We start from the raw sequence: 21,471 nt of genomic DNA, 5'->3' as shown, positions 1-21,471 counted from the left end.
TTTCTTCTTTTCAGTCCAGCGTTTGGGCTCCTCAAAACGTAATGCCAGTTCCTGGGCTGGCATTAATGTGTGAGGGTTAAAATGTGCGCGTCGGGCGCATGGTTATTTTTTACATCAGGGAGGTTCTAGCTTTCAGCCTCATCAATATGCCATTTACATGCGATGAGCACAATTAGCTACGCCCTGGTTTGTATGCACATTTTGGACGCGCCGATCCCCTTCTTGCATCATGGGTCATGGATGCTCGTCCAACTGCGGGTGAACCTGTGCGCTAGCCTGAGCGCACGGTGCTGCATCGGCCTGTAGATCAGCATTGTAACAGAGAAAAGTTTTTATGTTGAGAGCTTCCCGGGAGAAGAGCTTCCTGCTTACCTGACAGTGATTTCTCTTTCTATAGCATATTCTGTAGCTGGTGTTCTGCAGGTAGCTGTCTCCAGATGTCCACACCACCTTTTCTCTGCCACATCAGCTCTGCATGTCCTCGGATTCATTCCCAACTCTCCATGGGTAGTCTGGATCTGCCTATGACTTTTCTCTTTTCCTTCCTAGTTCCCCTCCTTCATTCACTCTCAGAAGAGGAACCCGAAGACTCACCTAAAGGATCCAGACATGATGTGGGACTTCTGGACCCTTCGCCCTGAATGCCTGCACCAGGTGGGAAGGTTTTTGTGCGTATTCTGAAACCGAAGGGTTGAAGCCTTGACAATTGGTGCCACTTGCGTTCAAACCCCTTTTTGTGTCCAATGTATGTGCACACAATTTTCTCAGAAATTTCTAGAAAGTTATGGCATGATGTTTCACTTAGTGATCGATTGACTTAAATGATTTCTCCCGTTTGTCTTCTCTGTAAAGGACTTTCTATGCATTATCGCACAGTAATCCCTCTGACTCTCTGCTGCAGATTGCCTTCTTTTTTAGCGATCGTGGGATTCCCGATGGACATCGCCACATGAACGGTTATGGATCCCACGCTTTCAAGCTGGTGAATGATAAAGAGGAGGCTGTTTACTGCAAATTCCACTTTAAGGTACTGATTGCAACTTCCTTTCCTCAGAACCCAGCAAAGAAAAACCGGAAATTTAATTACAGCGCTAAGACCGGCGGAAAATTAATAGCAAGGCTGTCATCGTGGCTTTACTGCATGAAATCATGGCCTCCATCAGACCTGCAGAGTTCTGCCTGTACAATGGGCTTAGGGAGCTTTAAGTAACGGTTTGTCCTCATCACACGACCTGTCTGGTGCTCTGCGGTGCACATTTGTACCACAGCTCTTCACATTAGGACTGGCCTGGTCCATAGCTCTCAGACTCTGGTTTTTGCAAGCCTGCAAATTCAGCAATAGTACTCTAAGAAAATAACTAGAAGTGACAATGAATAAAGAGTTTTGAAAATACAGGCAAATTTGAGCCTAATGGCTTTTATGTACATTTTAATTTACAGAGCAAATATGGAGCTGCAGTCTCATAGAGCCACAATTTTTGGAAACCTGGACCAGTGTCACAGATAATTTGGGTTTGGAGTTAAATAAAATTATTGAGGTCCTCTTTATTTTGAGTTTAATTTAATTCCACTGCAGATATATCAGATTTTACCTTCTGCCCTGCCCCCTGTTATGAATCTCAGTAAATCAAGAAACAGTTAAGCTGCTGCTCATCAGAATCCTGTTAGTGTACGTTCGTTCTGAATTTAATTCTACAAAAGCAAGCTTGGTGCCACTTTTTAAACCATGAAGGTACATAAAAGTTGACCCCTGAGGAAGGCGGTAGCCCTGCCCAGTCATGGGCCTGGGTCCTGAGACAGTTAACACAGCACTGGTGCAGCTCAGCAGCACAGCTGAGTGGTTTATATTAAGGGTTTTCTTTCTACACATTCACTGGCCCTTGCAAGAGAAGATACGTTTCATCATTTATTATGTCTGTACATTACTTTCTGATTGTGATTGCTTAATGGTAAGGTTCTGAGCCAGAAAATGAATGAATTAAAAGTGATTTAATCTGACATCGCGTGGCAGGAGGCGGTTTATTGCAGTATAGAGCACTATTCTAGTGTCTGATGCTGCATTCAGTAATCTGATGGGGGGGTTTTTTTACATGTATAGAGTAGAGTGGTTTGAAAATATTTTTGTAAGGCTGTTGTCCGTAATGGTTTGCTTTGACATTTGAATTTAATTACATTATGCTTTTGAATGCAGCAGGAACACCTGAAGGGTGGACTCGGGGAATGAGGTTTTTAACAAGGGAGTGTGGCTCTAATAAAGGTTTAGACCTTTCATCCCAGCAAAGCATAAAACTACAGTGCAAAATACAATGAGAGATGTATTAAGACAAGAAAAAAAGAATGTCGGAGGAATAAGGCCTAGAAGAAGCCATAGAGCCATGAAACAGATAAACTTATCTCTTGAAGGATCTTTAGGTAGATTCCTACTGATGCTTTGAAAGGCCTTCAAAGTTAGGAGTCATTTTTTTACCTGGACTTTTGTTGACTTAGTAGTCAGTTTGTTAAATGAGTTCCTTCGTTATCATTTTAGACTGATCAAGGGATAAAAAACCTGTCAGTTGAGAAAGCAGACATGCTGGCGTCCAGCGACCCTGACTATGCAATCAGTGACCTCTACCAGGCCATCGCTACTGAAAACTTCCCATCTTGGACATTCTACATCCAGGTCATGACCTTTGCACAAGCAGAGAAATTTCCCTTTAACCCATTTGATTTAACCAAGGTAAGAGAATGTGTGAATTTATTTATTTATTTTATTTATTTAAGGTTTTTATATACCGGCAATCATGAACACATATCTTGCTGGTTTACATGGAACGGGAGTGCATTAAATGAATGTGCAGTACTTCATTATTATGCAAATCATCAAACACTGCTCTCTCTTTCTAAGAAGCATTTCATCCTAGTTGGCCAAAAACAAGGATGAAATGCTTTTTCATGGATGCACAGTGCTTATGGATTTTCATATAAATTTATGCCATTATCCAAATAATTCACTGCACTTTTATTACTGCTCTTATCATCTCAAACAATAAATGCATTTCCACTGATGCAGAACTCCCGGACTTTATTCTTTATTGTATTCCAGATTTGGCCTCATAAGGATTATCCTCTCATCCCTGTGGGTAAATTGGTTTTAAACAGAAACCCAATCAATTATTTTGCGGAGGTGGAGCAATTGGCTTTTGATCCAAGTAACATGCCGCCAGGCATCGAACCGAGTCCTGACAAGATGCTGCAGGTAGGTCAGGAGGCAATTCCTGAAGTCCATCCCCTGAATTTCCCAGAGTTGGCAAAAAACCTTGAATCTCGGCATGTTCCAATGTCAACAGTTGACTCTCTCCATGGAAAAATGCAGTTACCAAATGCATCCATGTCATCGGTTCCAGGTTAAGTTAGTCCTGATTTTGTCTCATTGCTTGTAGCAATTTACAATTCCAGTATCCCTTAGAAAAGCAACACAAGTCTGTACATAGAGTGAGACAAAGCAAAGACTGGTGCAGTCAGTGGCCTGGAAACCTCCTTTCATAGAGACATAGAATGAGATGGCATAAAAGGACCCTAAGTCCCATCCAGTCTGCCCACTTTACTTCCAGGTGCAATGCTCTTGACTCCTGCTGATTTCTGGATTTCCCTTCCCTTCTTTCCCTGTGGTTTCTGGAATTCTCTTACCTTTTTTTTTTTGCCTTCATCACCTTCAACTATTTATTTATTTATTTAAGCATTTTATATACCGTCTTTCGAAAAGAAGATCACAACAGTTAACAAAATCGACATTCATATTATAGGTCCACAAGACATTTAAAACATGTTAACGAAAGGGTTTATATAGTAAATTGTGCTACATAATTTCTGTTTCAATAGTCTTCATGCATTAGTCAGAGAGTTGTTTCACTCATTTCTTGTCATTCATTCTTCTAACATTGACTGTGTTTTTTAATATCGTATTTCTCTGCATATTGATATATTATGTTAAATTGTATACATTTATGAAGAGCCAGGTTTTCAGCTGTCATTTGAAAGTTTTTCTTTCTGTTAGCAGATGTAATGTCTCTGGTAGAGAATTCCACAGCTTAGGGCCTGCTATGGAAAACATTTGGTCTCTTATTTGAGTTAGTGTTTGTACAACAGTGCGGAAGTCCTGGAATGTTAGTAATGGTTTCAACCGATGTAATATTCTCAGCTTGGAGTATCCTGTTTTAATTAATTTGTTTATGTGCCTTTTTATTGTGATGTTCTCATCAATCTGTATTTTTAGGTCAAATACTTATTCAGAGGGTGTAATCTGAAAATTACCCAGGTCTGGGGTGGCAGTTTAACTGTTGAAAGGTTTCTCTTTAGCCATACGATTTCAGTTTTATTTGTGTTTAGTGTTTCTTATGTTCTTAGTTTAAGCTGTGTCAGTTCTTGAGTGTCGATGCTGTATTGTCAATTGTTTTGGCAAAAGGAATGTAGACCTGCTTGTCATCAGCGTATAAGAAGAAGTTGATTCATAATTTTACTAGTAGAGTACACAAGGGAAGCATATAAAAGTTGAAAAGTATTGCTGATAGTGCTGAACCCTGGGGGACACCAGTATCGATAGGGAAAGTATCAGAGATGTGGTTGCCGAGTTTGACTTGGAATGTCCTATCGGCTAGGAAGGAACAGAACCATTTGGGAACCCTTCCATCAATTCCAATTTCCTCATCTGGTGGCACAGCAGGGTGTGGACCACAGTGTCGAAGGCTGCTTTTAAGTCTATTAGAAACAGGATATAAGATTCATCATTGTCAAACCCCTGAAGTACAGCGTCTATTAAAGATACGAGTAGAGTTTCTGTTGAGCGATCTTTTATGAATCCGAATTGATTTGGGTATAGAATATCATTGTCTTCTAGGTGGTTTTCTAATTTTATTTATTTATTTATTTTATTATTTATTTATAGGTTTTTATATACCGATAGCCGTTTGCACATCGTATCGGTTTACAGATAACTAAAACTTTTTGACAGTGTCATTATACAGAACTTTTGGCACTGCCATTACATAGAACAGTAAACTTTGCATACAAGAAATAAACATCAACAAACAGTAACTGGGTAACTATTTACAGGGAACGAAGGTTCCTCAATTGGAAGCAGATGAGGGAAAATTAACAAGAGCACATAGTGACGGTAGTACGTGGAAAGCATTGTAATCAAATCAAGAGGTCATAGGGGAGAAGGTAATTGAGAGATAAAGACAGCAGAAGCACATTGTAAAGGGTGATACAGGGAATGCATTATACACAGCTTAGGGGGTCATCAGGAGGATGATTGCTGAGGGAGGGGTAGGCCTGAAAGAATAGCCAGGTCTTTAGGTTTTTTTTGAATTTGGGTGTGGATGTTTCAGTGCGCAAGTCTGGGGGCATGGAGTTCCACAGGGTGGGGCCGGCAAGGGAAAAGGCTCTGTTCATTGTGGAAATAAGATTGGTGGATTTGATAGAGGGGGTACGGAGGGTCCCTTGGAGGGCAGTGCGAGTCGGTCTAGTGGATGTGCGAGAAAGCAGTGGGGGGTTGATCCAGTCAGTATTTTCATTGGTGATGCTTTTATGAATGAGGGATATACCACTGCTTTTTTGTGATAAAAGGTAGGTTGGATATTGGCTGTAATTGACAATTCAACCAGTTTTATTTTTTAGGACAAGTTTGATCACAGCTTGATTCGCCCTATTAAGGACCAATCCTTCTGAAAGCAAGTGGTTGATTATGGTTGCGATTGTTGGAGTGATTACATTATTAACTGTTTTCAGGGAACTCGCTGGTATAGGGTCTAGTAGGGGGGGGGGGGGTAGCTGGCTTAATTTTGGCAAATGATTTAATTTATTTCCATTTCAGTGACTATGTCAAATGTGTTCCATTTGGGCTGCTTGTGCAAAAAACAATCCAAGAAAGCATGGGATAGTGAAAGAGGATCCTTGATTGCGAAAAAGCAAAAGTCAAGAGAACACCTCTAGTCTATCACATTGCAACAGGAAGCAAATGATATTATAATCTGCATTACTAACATTGCATCCTAGTAGATGACAGCAGCCAAGGACCAAATGGCCAGTCTATACATTTGTTTCTTTCTACACTGCTCTAGCTGAAGCCATGCAAGCACGGCCGGTGCAAGGGTATGAGGTGCTCTAGGCTAAGCTTACAACCTTGTGCCCCCCTCCATCCCCAGTCATGCCCTCTCTCTAGGGCTTCTTTCCTCTTTTCTTCAGCCGCCATCGGCAGTCAGGCTCACACTGGTGTGTTTGCTGCCCCCCGAGAGCTGGTGCTTTAGGTGACCGCCTAGTTCACCTAATGGAAGCACTGGCCCTGCATGCAAGCATGACTAACGGCAGGATATCGTCCTATTATTATTATCATAATCTGTATAGTGAATGCCAGGTGTGCGCAGCAGTGTACAGAGCCACATAATGGACAGTGTCTGCTTCTTGGAGCTAACAATCTAGTCAAGACAGACAGGACAATTAAGAGGTTAGTGCAGTTCACTGGAGGATTTTGATGATCATCAAATGTGATGTTGGGGCTGTAATTGTTTAAGGAGAGCTCTATGGATGTTGTTACTGATCGGCCTTTTCTTATTTAGTGCAATAAGGTATAGAATATCAACTCTGCTCAGCTTATGAAACAGGTAAATTCTAAAGGCTCACCCCCGTTACCACGAGAAACTGACATTTAGGCCAGATATGGGCTGCATAGGGCTATAAAAGGGTCATATAATTCCTCCAGTTGTAAAACAGTAGGAAGACACTAGACCAGGTGGGATAAAGGTAGGATTAATTGAGAGAGAGGCATACATTAATTTAGCACTCGGTGCCTTGCCTCACCTGTGTCTTTTACCCATTCCCTCACCCTTATTTGGAAGGGATTCTGGAATACACTGATACAAAAAGTTTACCTGCAATGAAATTTATGCCCTGTGTGTCCATGGATGGGCTCCATTCTTCACAGGATTGCTGCTCTCTGTAAAACATTATCTTGACATTTGGCAGCACTGCTAAAGTTATAATGGCACCATATAAACCAAATCAAATTTGTTCCAGGGCCGTCTCTTCGCCTATCCGGATACTCATAGACACCGCCTTGGGGCCAATTATCTGCAGATCCCTGTAAACTGCCCCTACAGAACACGTGTCACCAACTATCAGAGGGATGGACCCATGTGCTTATCTGACAACCAAGGTGAGCAGGAGTGTGCAATACGGTGAAATTGATGACCTTATGGTAACTCCCATTTAGCCGCAATGATGTTATTAAAATTGGAAGATCAAAATAGTTGTATAAGAACCATTCACAAGTGCTTCTATGCTTGCGTCTATTGACCAACTATATAAAGGCATCTCTAGCACATTAGAAAGGTGAGACTATCACTGCTTGGCAAGCTATTGGAATAATTAAAAAATGCATTTTAGGAAGTTCGAAACAACATTTCCAGTATTTACACTTGCAACTTTATCAGGTTAATTCAGTGTCAAGCAAAGAGCAGCCAATGGCTGCCATCAGCGAGGGATATCAGAGATAAAACAGAAGTTAATATCTCTGTCTGGGTGCAGAGGAATAAAATCATTCATAGACTTCAAGCAGCCCGACACGTGCCAGCTAAGTCCATGGATGCTGCACTTTTTTTGTATGAAACCAAACTCATTCCCCAAATTCCTCCCCCTCCCTTTTTTGCCTCTGCTAGAGAAGATAATATATTAGCACACATGGAAATTTTAAGAGCAATGTTTGTTCCCATTGGCAGTGAAAGCGTCCCGGGTGCTTGGAAGCTTTTCAGCTGGGAGGAGATGCTGACCTGCCTTTCAGAGTCACAATCCGGCAGGTTAAGTACATTGGACTGATTGGCAGCGGAGTGCAGCCGGCACGTCAGAGAGCCTTAAGGTGCCGACGCACTCACCCTGCAAACTGGATGCAGCAGATACTGCAACGTGCTGGGCAACGTCAGGAAGGGCAGTGCTCCCTAATTCTCCATGCACTCTCATGGGTTTCTGTGTTCTGATTCTTGTCAGCTTTCTCTGACAGAAAGCATCCCCACCCCTTAAAAAAAAAAAAAAATCAAACTAGTGAGCTTCACGATTGGTTTTTCTTCAACATAGAAAGGAAGCTGTTGCCAGGGTACAGGGTTCAAACTTCATTTGGCAAGTGGTAGTACCCGGCCTGTATTAATGAAATCATTTATTGAAATTCTCAAAGTTTCTCCTCTGTAGTTCCCCAGCTTGAGTTAATGTTTACTGTCTCGGGGGGCATTTAAGACATTTTAACCAAATCAGAAAGGAACCAAGAAAGCCCTGCACACAGAACTGGGTCTTTTTACATTGTAAAAGTCATTTCACTTTCCCCTGTCACCCGTAAGGTTTCTCAGTGATGCGTAAACGGGGCCGGCTGGGGCCTAGAGTGCCGGGGAGGGGCGGTGGCGGAGTAGCCGGTAAGGGCGGCAGTTTTGAAAGGACAGACGAGATGAGAAGTGGTGTGCGAGAGGCATGGAAGGTAGAGGGCGTTTTCCGGTTTGGGGTATGTATTTTCTGAAGAGGCGGGGACATTTGTCACGTGTGATTATTGGAGAGAGAGAGAGACATCATATGACATCACGTGGTGACATCACGTGGTGACATCACGTGGTGACATCACGCCTTCCACCCGCACTGTGTGTAAAGCACTGTAAAGAATGGTTTGTATCAGAGGTTGTCTGAATATGACGCGCCTTGATAGTTTTGGGAAGCAAAAATTAGTTATCCACTGTATGGATTTCTTCCTTTGTTAAATGTTTAATAGAAAAATCTCATAGAATGTGGAACTTGTTCTATTTTATTCCCTTTAGCCAGCATCTAAATATCTTTGCTTTTTATCCAAGCATTTTCTTAATTTTGTTGCTCGGTTTTGCTTGTCTCGTGAATCGCACTCTCCTCCCCTTCAGGTACAGCGGCTCCTGAACCCCAGGACACTTAGGCCAGATTTGGGCTCCATATGGTTATAAAAGGGGTTTGTAGTTACCCTTGTGGTAAAGCGCAAAGGTTATTGTTGGAAGGCACATACAGGCATCCATTCCTAGCACCACAGAAGTATAAATAGCACAAGACTTCTCTTTTGCAGAATATTTATATTTTTAGGAAGGGTTCAACGTTTCATTTCTCAGTTACTGTGGCGGAGCACTTGGTGTCTCTAAAGCTCTCTCCTTCTGACTGTTACTCTTCTCCGCCTCCACTTTCTCTCTGTCCTGTGACGGCAGCTTCTGGCTGCGTGATCATCAGCCCACCCACCATGATGCTACTCTTCAATTATCGCGTAGCGTGGTAGGAGACAATGTGATCTCACTGGACCCTGTAAACGTCAGTCCACACACGGTTTTGAGGTTCCCAGGGTGTTTTTTTATTTTTAAAAAATTAAATCAGAGGGATCACAAATTCCAAACAAAACCACAGTCTCTGTATCCCCCATCCAAAAACAACAAACAGGAAATCTTCAGTACAAGTCACTGCTTACAGATGGTTGAGCAATATCTGAATTGTTCCCAGTTTCAGCCCTGGAGGGCTGTGCAGGTGCAGTGTACATGTACAGGAATTTTCTGCTTGCGTTGCGCACTTGCCACCTTTCTCCAGCCCAAGATGTCACATCAGTAATAGGGTTATCTGGACACCTGTGCAACACTCGGGGATCCGGTCCTTGTTCTCAGCTGAGTACCACTGCTAGATGATCAGGATTTTTGGGAAGAAGTAAAGCCTCCCAAAGATCCCATACCCTGATATCTTTCACAGATGGACTCGCTTTGCCAGCTTGCAGATGGTGTGAGTGAAGCAACCAGAGAACATGGGCTTCATTTATCAAGCCTCATGAAACAAGTATTTAAAACACTTCAGTGTCTCCATTCACAGGCAACTCCCTGGAGGTGAAGTTTTGCAGCTTGTCCTTCTTCTCAGAAGCCCTGCAGACCCTCCTCTCTCCTCTCCACCCTTAAAGCAGCTTGTCCTTCTTCTCAGAAGCCCTGCAGACCCTCCTCTCTCCTCTCCACTCTAGAGGCAGCTTGTCCTTCTTCTCAGAAGCCCTGCAGACCCTCCTCTCTCCTCTCCACTCTAAAGGCAGCTTGTCCTTCTTCTCAGAAGCCCTGCAGACCCTCCTCTCTCCTCTCCACTCTAGAAGCAGCTTGTCCTTCTTATCAGAAGCCCTGCAGACCCTCCTCTCTCCTCTCCACTCTAGAGGCAGCTCAGTAGAAGTCCTCAGACTCTGACTGGCACAATCCAAAATGCAGGGGCACATGGATCTAGGGCAGTACCATCTCTGATCTAGAGCATGGTTTATTTTGTAAGGGAACAGTGGGCCCTTACACTCAGACTGCCTGACAGGGTCAGGGCACTGGTTGCCTTACTCTGTCCTTCACGGAGAAGGAGGTTGGAATTAGATGGTCCTCGCTCATGGGCTCTGTTCATTAGGGATGTGCAGGGGCAAAATTTTCAGTTTAGTTCTCATTTTTTAATTTATTTTTTTTTGTTTCTCCGGGGGGGGGGGGGGGGGGGTTAAAGGAAGGGGGTGTGGTTTCGGGATTTGGTTTGTTTAATCTTTGCCAAACTGAAATAAACATTAAATTTGAAAACAAAACAAAAAACAAAGAGAAACGGCCCCTTCCCTCTGCTCTCATCCTAGGGTGAAAAGGGAAGGAGTGATCCCCAGTCGCTCCTGCCCCACCGGGTTTCATTTAAATATGGCTCTGGTCTCGGGGCCGGGATGTATATCTAGTACATGAAAATGTATTTTGCCCATCCTTAAACCAGACTGGTTAAGGGCTGGGAACATAAGAACATAAACAGTTGCCCTACTGGGTCAAACCGAGGGTCCATCAAGCCCAGCATCCTGACTCCAACAGTGCAATAAATTACTATAACAGAGTTACCACACGCAGTAACATAAATCCTGAAGTCTTCCTGTATGCATTTATGAATTGCGTAAAGTCATTTGGAGCTTGCTTCACCCCAAATCATTTTGGCCCTCTGAAGCAGTGTTTCCTGATCCTGTGCAGAAGGCACATCTAACGGCCTTCTTTTTACGACAGCCAGAATAAACGTGCAAGAGAAAGATCTGCACACGATGGAGATCCAGTCTCATGCACATGCCTTACAGATATCCTGAAAACCCCACTGGCTTGGGAATCACAGCTTGTGGAGGACGAAAATTAGGGATGTGTGTTAATTTTCTCATGAAAGGAAAAATGGAACAAAAAAACCCCTCCTTTTGTTTCATTAGAAAACAAAATGAAAAAGATCCCACCTAGATTTTGTGGGGTTGTTTTTTTTCCATTTCCTTTTGTTTTGGAAGTAAAACATCTCCCCCCTTCTACAGCTCCCCACTCCCCCATCCAAGGGCTTCCAGTCATCAAGATGAGGTTGGGGTGATCCCCAGTCGCTCCTGTTCTGCTGGGTTTGCTTTCAAAATGGCGCTGATTGAGCCTTAGTCCTTGACGTTTGGCTTTTTTTCACCGATGTAGCCTCCGTCTTCACGTTTTCTGCATTGGATCATGGATAAAGCATTCATGCAGAAGCGCGAATGTGAACCTTTCTTGTGATCGTCTTTCCCGAATGGGAAGCTGGAGAGGCAGGGAAGCCCGTGTAGGCTTGCAGAGGGATCCCCTTTTGTTTTACTCCCTTCCACTTTGAGGATTTTCCTTTTGGGTTATTCTCATCTCCTTTTCAGCAGATCATTGAATCCAAAAGAAGAAAAAGCACACTCTTCCAAAAAAAGTCTGAATATTGTATTGTGTGACAGTGCACGGAATGATCCATCCCCACTTCCCAAAGTCTGAATATTGTATTGTGTGACAGTGCACGGAATGATCCATCCCCACTTCCCAAAGTCTGAATATTGTATTGTGTGACAGTGCACGGAATGATCCATCCCCACTTCCCAAAGTCTGAATATTGTATTGTGTGACAGTACATGGAATGATCCATCCCCACTTCCCAAAGTCTGAATATTATATTGTGTGACAGTGCACGGAATGATCCGTCCTCACTTCCCAAAGTCTGAATATTGTATTGTGTGACAGTGCACGGAATGATCCGTCCCCACTTCCCAAAGTCTGAATATTGTATTGTGTGACAGTGCACGGAATGATGCATCCCCACTTCCCAAAGTCTGAATATTGTATTGTGTGACAGTGCACGGAATGATCCATCCCCACTTCCCAAAGTCTGAATATTGTATTGTGTGACAGTGCACGGAATGATCCATCCCCACTTCCCAAAGTCTAAATATTGTATTGTGTGACAGTGCACGGAATGATCCATCCCCACTTCCCAAAGTCTAAATATTGTATTGTGTGACAGTGCACGGAATGATCCCTCCCCACTTCCCAAAGTCTAAATATTGTATTGTGTGACAGTACACGGAATGAGCCATCCCCACTTCCCAAAGTCTGAATATTGTATTGTGTGACAGTACACGGAATGATCCATCCCCACTTCTCAAAGTCTGAATATTGTATTGTGTGACAGTACACGGAATGATCCATCCCCACTTCCCAAAGTCTGAATATTGTATTGTGTGACAGTGCACGGAATGATCCATCCCCACTTCCCAAAGTTTGAATATTGTATTGTGTGACAGTACACGGAATGATCCATCCCCACTTCCCAAAGTCTGAATATTGTATTGTGTGACAGTACACGGAATGATCCATCCCCACTTCCCAAAGTCTGAATATTGTATTGTGTGACAATACACGGAATGATCCATCCCCACTTCCCAAAGTCTGAATATTGTATTGTGTGACAGTACACGGAATGATCCATCCCCACTTCCCAAAGTCTGAATATTGTATTGTGTGACAGTGCACGGAATGATCCATCCCCACTTCCCAAAGTCTGAATATTGTATTGTGTGACAGTGCATGGAATGATCCATCCCCACTTCCCAAAGTCTGAATATTGTATTGTGTGACAGTACACGGAATGATCCATCCCCACTTCCCAAAGGTTTTAAACTACTGTCTTTGTTCTTCTCATTTAAGGTTGTGCCCCAAATTATTACCCGAACAGCTTTGAATCCCCTGAGGCTGTGCCTCAGTGTAAAGAACTGCGCATTAGAGCGCATGGAGACGTGGATCGCTATTCCACAGACAATGAGGACAATATCAGCCAGGTAAAAGGGAGGGGCGGAGCCAAATGCCCTTTGAACTTATCTCATGGAGCCCGCCACATGCGACTTTAGTGCCTGAAGGTCCAGGACTCAGGGTCCGGGGGTGCTTTGGAGAAACATTCATTCCTGTGACCTCCATCCCTCCCTCACTCCCTCCCCCTTCCACTCTCCACCCTCTTTCAGAGGACCACAGATGCATGTCTCTGATGTATTCTTTGGCCCAAGGAATGCCATTTCCATTTTCTCATGCACTGATATTTAATAACCAGGCAGTCGGGTCATATTTTGTTATTAGAGCTTGTGCCTAGAGAAATGAATTAATACAGAAAATGGACTCCGGTGGGAGATGGAAAAGCCTGGAGAGCACAAATCCTGGAGCAGACGGGCTTCCTCTTTGCACCTACCGCTGTTAATAAATGATTTGATGTAACCAGGGGGGTGTGAGCTGTAAGGAGCCTGTCTGCTCATGACACCAGGCAGCTGGTTTCCTGCCAGTCTGGGAGACTCTGAAACTATGCTAACAAAACAGGTTTCAGCCCTGCAGCCTACGCAACCCTGTGCGGGACAAGGGGTCTGAAAAACAGTAGGAGAGATGCAGGGAGCCCCTGGATTTCTTCCTTAGTCTTTATTGTGTGGAAAAGAATGGATTGATATCCCCGTTCCATGTCTCTGGGTAATGGTCTGGATGAAGCAGTCCCCAAATCGGAGAAGCCTTAGTGTGTCAGCCCCCAAATCCTCTCTCCATAGAAGCACAAACTCTGATGATATTAAAGGGGGCAATTTGGAACTGACTGTGTAGATGCACCCCAGGTGGGCACATTTAACGTGCACTTTATGCAGATTTTCTGCAAGAACCCAGGCACGTGGTTTCTTTCTGAAAATGAGCGTGTGCAAAGTGCTCACGATAAAAGCATCCACGTGCCTTGCACATTCTGCTTGTGTGCCTGCTGGAGAAGGGGCAAAAGAGCAGATGCGCCTTTGGAAACCAAATCAAATCTTGCATGCTGTTCTCCTCCCCCCGATCTAAAGGGCACCTACTTTTAACCGCATTAGAGGAGGTCCCGTCTGTCTTCAGTCAGGCGATTTCACCTGGGTGATACCTGTTTAGCATCACAATGAAAACTTGCACACAAGAGGTGATCAGACTCCGCTCCTAGGTGAGCATGGGTGGTGATTTTGATTAAAAGGTAATGTTTAAATGCTCCTTAAAGCACATGAGCTAAGACTGCCTTATCTTAGCAGTTTCTGGCAACCCTTAACTAGTGTTTGATTTCTCTGTATTTTGAATGTTTAGGTTCGGGACTTCTATAAAAAGGTACTGAAAGAGGATGAACGCAAGAGGCTGTGTGAGAACACTGCCGGCCACCTGAAAGATGCTCAGCTCTTCATCCAGAAGAGAGCCGTGAGTGGCATTTTGCTGCCATCTGTTGTTTGTTTGTGGTATTGTAGCTGCAGGAGGCAGGCTGGGCAAGGGCAGTTTCTTATGGATGGACTTTGGGAATATTTTTCAGCCTGGAAAAGTGGGATGCAATGAAGTTGTAAAGAAATAGTAATAAATTCTAGGTCTGTAATTTCTGTTTAGGTGAAAATGTTCACAGAAGTTGACCCTGATTTCGGAGCTCGTATCCAGAACCTGCTAGATAAGTTAAATGCTAAAACTCAGAAAAAGGTAAATGCATGACAGTGTTCCTTACTGGTGGTCCCATGTACATCTTCCCTTTGGATGTCTGGTGTGTTTCTTTGATACTCTGATGCATCAATGGCTCCTCTTCTCAAACTTCATGTCCGGTAAGATAAGATTGTACAATAACATTAATATCTTCCAGTAAAAATTGATTTGCTTTTGTTGTACTTCTAATTTTAATGTCATTTTGTTGTCCAGTTGATTGCTGTTTGTAGTTTGTGTGATGTGTCATCTACATTCTGTTGGGGGAAATCCTGCATATGACAGATAGGAGAGTTGTTTTTGAGTTGGTGATAAAGGTTCGGCTTTACTGCCATAGGACATTTGATATTCTGCCTTTTCCAAGCTAGTCTCAAGGAAGATTACAATCAAATTACATTTGTGTCACAGTTTGCAGTATTATTGGGACAAAAAGGAAGGTGGGGCATTTATAGTAAGGGGTTTTTAATTGGTCATCTTAGATAAGCAGAAGATTTAATAACAACCATAAGTTTACCAGGAAGATTACAGAGGCAGAATAGCGAAAGTTAAGAACATAAGAAATTGCCATGCTGGGTCGGACTAAGGGTCCATCAAGCCCAGCATCCTGTTTCCAACAGTGGCCAAACCAGGCCATAGGAACCTGGCAATTACCCAAACACCAAGAAGATCCCATGCTACTGATGCAAATTAATAGCAGTGGCTATTCCCCAAGTAAACTTGATTCAAAGCAGTTAATATTGAAAGTTAGCCAGGCGGGGGATTATGATCGAGTCCAGGTAGCCTCTGATAGAAGGGAGGCTCTGTCGCTATCTGGTGAAAAGCTGGGCTGGATAACCATCCTTGACTTTTTTCCTGAACATGAGCTAGGATGTCTCTAGACATAGGGATAGTGGTACCATGTTCCAAAATTTTGAGGCACAGTAGCTGAATGCACGAAGTAATGTGTAAATTAACCAGGCAAACGCCAGTGGAGGAGATGATTGGAAAGCTATTTGGTAATATCGAAGTTCCCTTGTAGGGGTGTAGGAAAACAGCAGCTGCGAGAGATACTCAGGGGGCCATGTTGTTCATACACGTGAAGACTGAGCAAAGAGTTCTGAACTGGATCTTGACTTAAGATTGGCCTTGTGTGGTCAGTTGTACTTTGTAGGAGTTGGAGGCAGTTAAGATTACACCATAGGATACCATGGAATAGAGTATTACAGTAGTCAATGCAGCTGGTGATTAATGGATATATCATAGTTTTCAAAGGCAAGGATCCTATTTACCTGGGTAGAATGCTGGTTTTAAAAATTGCCCCCACCCAAAAGCCGATAAAAGTGCACACACTGTTTCACGATGCATATTTTTAGCTGTATTCAGGAGAGGCATTCTCAAGGATGTATTTTCCGTGAGATTAGAAAATAGTGCATGCAGATTGCATTTTCAAATCAATGCTCATTATTTTCCAAAGAAATTTTACCACACACACACACAAAAAAAAACCAGATACAAAGGTCTACAAGTATTATTTGAAAATCAGGTACTTTGCTCCAAAGCAGGAAGTCCCTTTAAAGCTACCCTTCCTTATCCAGGGGAAAAGGATGGCGCAGTGCAAATATTGAAGTCTGTAAAATGATCAACCAATATTTTAAAATAAATACATTTTAAATAAATAAGCTGCCCAAGGGTTAGGGTGGGCTGGCTCAAGGACATGGGGGGATTTCATTTTGAAAGCGGCAGCTGCTGTGGGATTTTCAGAGGAAAACTCTATGGGAAGTCTCCCTTTCAATATCCACTTGCCGGCCTTCCAGTGCAAAGGACCCATAGGCCTGCAAGCTCCCTCGATGTCTGAAAATTGGCCTCATAATATGGAATTGTGAACATTTCAAGGCCAATAAAGAAAATCCTTTCTGCAGGTAAAACAGAATTGTCTCCACTGGAATCAGGATTTTGGTTTTGACCCAAACAGTCTGTGTGTAGATGTAATCATGTCTTTTATCAGCAGACTGGAGAGGTGGTCCCAGGGGCAGAGAGGAGCTGGAGATCAGAACAGCTCACGGAGCTTTGATTATACAAAACTACATGCGCTGTTTTTGACCCAAACACAAATCTCTGTGTGTAATGTTTTTCCTTAGGTAATAAAAAATGCAAAACTACTCGTGTTGTTTTGCTATCATTATTGCTGCAAACGCTTGCAGTTTAAAATGACCCCGAAGTTTGCCAAACGGCATAGAAACTGATTGTTTAACTCTTAATGTCCAGTTACTATGTTGTTCTCATGGAGATTTGTGACCCAAGAATATGCATAGACACAGCAGGAATTTATTAAATTATTGCTGGCATTCTAATTTTTCAAATATTAGATTTTTTTCCATTCATCTCTTGCTTCCCTCCTGTGATTTTTTTCAGGCTGATGCACATAAGGGGATGGGAAGAAACTTACATGATGTCTCATGATCCAAAGGCATTTTGTTAATTCATAAAAATTGCATTTTGAAATGTGTATACACACTTTTTTTTTGGAGGGGGGGGGGGAATGTAACCATGTGTTGTTATGTTGAGTTTCATTGGAGCTATGCAAACAGCATGGTTTGTTTTAACCCCTTTAGAATTTTACTTTGTTGGGTTGCTGGCACCTTTCAATTTAGTGCTCCTTTTTTGGTAGGATTTATTACATGCACAGTGAGGCTTCTGAAGACATCAAATCTTTTTCTTTCTTTTAAAGGATGTGTTTAGAACATTTACACCACGCATCTGCCTAAAGACCTAGTAGAAGAAAGAGCACCACTGGGAACCTTTGCTTCAAGATGACTGTGCCAGCTGTTACCATCAAATAAGCCATCAGATGTGGCCAATAGTTACCACTGTAAACAGAAGTCAACTATTACATTCCACAGTCTGTAATGCAGACTGTTAAATGGGGCAGATTTTCAAAGGGTTACGCGCGTAAGATACGCGTGTAACCCCTGAAAATCTGCCCCTTCCACCCCCTGCACGTGCCGAACCTATCTTGCATAGGCTCGGCGGCGTGCGCAAGCCCCGGGACGCGCGTAAGTCCTGGGGCTTCGTAAAAGGGTTGGGAAGTGGGCGTGTCCTGGGGCATGTTGGCAGTCTGGGGGTGTGTCAGGGGGCGTGTCTGGGGGGTCAGGGGAGGGTTGGGGCGGTCCCGAGTCCTCCGGCACTGCGGTCTGTGCTGGGGGATGGCAAGCCGGCGCGCGCAAGTTACGCCTGCCTTGGGCAGGCATAACTTGTCCAACAAAGATAGGGGGGATTTAGGTAGGGCTGGGGGGTGGTTAGATAGGGGAAGGGAGGGGAAGGTGTGGGGAGGCAGAGGGAACAGAGGACGGCTGCGCGGCTTGGTGCACACAGACTGCCGATTTTGCGCAGCCTTGCACAAGTCCTGGGGCTTGCGAACGCATGTTATAAAATCAGGAGATTTGTTCGTGCAGGGTTGCACAAACAAATCTACTTCCGCGAGCACCTTTTAAAATCTACCCCAATATGCATACAGTAAGGTACATTTTCCAGGGTGCTAAGGTATTTGTGATAAAAGATTGGGGCTATATTAAAAGTTTTTATATGATTCACTGTTAAGAGTGGGAGTTTTTGAAATATGTTCCCTTCCACTCAACCCTCACCCACCCACCCCAGTTCCTATTTTTCTTATGTAGATAGTAGGGCTATTAACCAATTCTTATAGCTTTATCCAATTTGCTAAAATGGCCCGTCTTCCATTAAACTTCACCTCTTAACCCACATGAGACTTTAATTCTTGATTCTGATTCTCCCAAAATGCATATGTTTTGTCTGTCTATCTTGACTAAATTGCGTACAAGTTCAGTGCTGCATACACATTGTACTCCTATATAATTGATTAGTACTAGTAATAATAATACATTTGTAATCATCAGCACCAGAATATAATTTGCTTTTTTAAAAATATTAATGTGCTAAAATTAATAATATACATTAAGAACATGACTTTTATTTGAAATTCACTGTCTTCTGTGGAAAAGATGAAACTTGCTTCCTATAAGCTTTTCCAATATAGTTATTATAATTATATATTAATTTTTACGCTACTTTAATTTTTACGCTACTTATGCTTTTTCATTTTTCCTCTCCACTATAATTCTCTCTATTATTCTATGTAACACAATTATTTTTATATTCTTCACATTGTAACTGTTTATCTTTTTTGTTGTATGTGAACCGATGTGACGGATATGACCGAATGTCGGTATACAAAAAACCCAAAGCAACAAATAAATAAATAATGATGATCCGATATGAGTTTTATCTCTTTTAGTTGCTTTGAGCCTGTGTCACGGTGCTGATTGTAAATTTGAATTCACGGGGAGAAGCAAATCTAGCACAAAACCCTTATTATAGAGGTTGGCAATCACATCACTATAGGTTATACTTCTATTTTTCTTAAGTGCTTTCATTTAGTTATGGAAGCATTAAGATGCTTATTAGAAGAATCTGTGTACAAATCCTCTCACCAATCCGTCTCCGGTTAGCAATGACTGAGTCCTTTCTAGTTGAAGGGGATATGACACCTAGGTGGAATGGGGGGATCTCGGGGTATGGAGACTGAGATCCCCTCTAGAGAAGGTCCCTTCGGAGCGAGGCTGAGGCACATTGCCAGGGATGTAGGGTGAGGTGAGGAGTTTGCATCGATGCTAACTGTCCAATATGGGTCCAGCACCTTTCAGAAGAACTAAATTCAAAAAGGAAATGTAGAGCAACTCTAGAGACTGTGTTGGCCCTCGAGAAAACTCGGGTCTTCATATGTTGTGAGACCTTGCAAATGAAGAATAAAGAAAGAGATTGTCACTCCTGAGCTTCAGAGACCTCCTTCAGATGTCATCTGTATGGGTGTGCGTGAGAGGAACTTTCATTTTCTTTGGGTTTTCTTTTAGTTTATTATTTTTCTGTTTTGTTTCTGTATTTTTAACATGCACTAAATTGTTTTAGCACATGCTAAAATGAAAGAAATGAAACAAAATGACAAATTGTTGTTTTGAGTCATTTTGGATGGGAAACCACACAAAATAAAAAAAAAAACGACAACATATCTCTCGTCATCTCTGTGGTCTTGAAAGCACAGATGCTGGTCCCTTAAAAAGATGTCACAATCTGCGAAGACTGTTTACAGATTTTCAAGAAACAGGGAAAGTCTCGGGAAATAAGGAGAAGGATTGAGTAGAAGATGACATTGTCCTGCTTGTATTTCTTCCTAACGTAGAACTCAGGCTGTCTCCCATTTAGCAGGTAAATATACCCGCAGCAAAAAAGGGCCAACCTGCCAAGGGAAAATGTCTCCACAACATCACCAAAATCCTTCCCTTCCTCTCTGAGTGAACTGCCAGAACCCTTCCCTCCTCTTCCTCCATGTAGACTCCCGCAACCTGCTCTTCACGAGTCTACCACTGAATGGTCTTTCTCCATTCTGTCTGTGCACAGGTCAATGACCCAACTAACCTACCGCAGGCACCATTATGATCACGTAACACCCCCTTTCTTCTCAGCTTACCACACCGGCTTCCCATTCACTTCCACAGAAAATTTCAGCTCCTTAAGCTTTCTTATAGGTGCACTTGCCCCGCAGCTCCTCGGGACCTCTCCCCATGCATCCCTCTTTCCAAACTTCGCTTGTTGAGTGAGCGGCTCTTATCTACACCCTTCTCCCCTATCGCCAGATCTCATCTCCGTGCCTGCCACCTGGCCTAGCCTTCACACACTCACATACACCAGGCTCCCTCTCTGGCCAGATTAAAATCCATCCTGAAGATGCACCTCTTTGAAGCAGCTTTTAACGCTTCCTGCTCGGGTACCTGAGTCCTCTGATGATACTCTCTTAAAAGCTGCCCCTCCTCACTTTAATACCACTTCCCTTAAACTTTTTCAGTCATGGCCTCACTGTCATACTAAAGCCTCCTATCATTTTTCTTTTTACTATGAGTCTTCGTCGTAAGCTCCAAGGAGTAGAGCTTGTCCTTTATGTGTCACTGTACAATGCTGCATGCATCTTGTACGCGCTAATAATAATTTTCAAACCTACACACACCCAAACCACAAACATTGCAGGCGCTTTTGTATCCGCCATTATCCAAAGGGAATATGCCTGCATAGTTTCCCCTTTGAAAATTAGCCACGAGGTACTCAGGTACAAAAGTACTTGCACACCTTGAAGTCCATATTCAAAAACGTTAAGCAGCCTAACTCAGAAGGGCAGACGCTTTTTCTTTGAAAACTGGTGACTGACTTTAAGTTTCTCTGGGCAGTTAAAAAGAAAACATGACCTCCATGATGTTTGTACTGCTCAGGGAGCGTCTCTGTTTGGTGCATCCTGATTGGCTACATTTGGGTAATTGACAGCCGGAGCACCAATGGGAGCGTGACTCTCCTGCTCAGAAGGACAAATATTCTCCACCATAGGACATCCGATAAACTACACATTAATGTTGCTGTAATGAAAAAAATAATCCAGTAATTATTATAAATAGATGGAATCATAAAAATGATTTATAAATGATTTATCTGGCTTGGGGGGGGGGAAGGAGAAATTTTGAAAAACTATTCGAACAGTTGACTGTGTTTTGTTGATTGTTTGGCACGCCTCAGTGTCCTGTATGTCAAACGCATGTTCAGATTCTTTTTCAATAAATAGTCTTAAAGTAAACTG

General features: G+C 42.9%; 1 protein-coding gene across 5 annotated transcripts in view; it reads left to right on the top strand.

The window, feature by feature from the left end:
- LOC115079432 (catalase-like) overlaps positions 1–17,915 on the top strand; it is a 46,317-nt gene extending 28,402 nt beyond the window's left edge. For all 5 annotated transcript variants that reach the window (XM_029583027.1, XM_029583025.1, XM_029583024.1 and 2 more), the window contains exons 6-14: positions 550–654; positions 902–1,027; positions 2,528–2,719; positions 3,086–3,238; positions 7,054–7,192; positions 13,005–13,135; positions 14,427–14,534; positions 14,715–14,801; positions 17,506–17,915. In XM_029583027.1, coding sequence (XP_029438887.1) covers positions 550–654; positions 902–1,027; positions 2,528–2,719; positions 3,086–3,238; positions 7,054–7,192; positions 13,005–13,135; positions 14,427–14,534; positions 14,715–14,801; positions 17,506–17,550 — 1,086 coding nt within the window. In that variant the 3' untranslated portion in view covers positions 17,551–17,915. The remainder of the gene's footprint in view (positions 1–549; positions 655–901; positions 1,028–2,527; positions 2,720–3,085; positions 3,239–7,053; positions 7,193–13,004; positions 13,136–14,426; positions 14,535–14,714; positions 14,802–17,505) is intronic.
- Positions 17,916–21,471: the final 3,556 nt, after the last annotated feature.

The sequence above is a fragment of the Rhinatrema bivittatum genome, chromosome 17 (genome assembly GCF_901001135.1).
Source record: "Rhinatrema bivittatum chromosome 17, aRhiBiv1.1, whole genome shotgun sequence".
Lineage (NCBI taxonomy): Eukaryota > Metazoa > Chordata > Amphibia > Gymnophiona > Rhinatrematidae > Rhinatrema > Rhinatrema bivittatum.
Note: the sequence above shows the minus strand (reverse complement) of the source record. Positions and strands in the feature narration are given on the sequence as shown.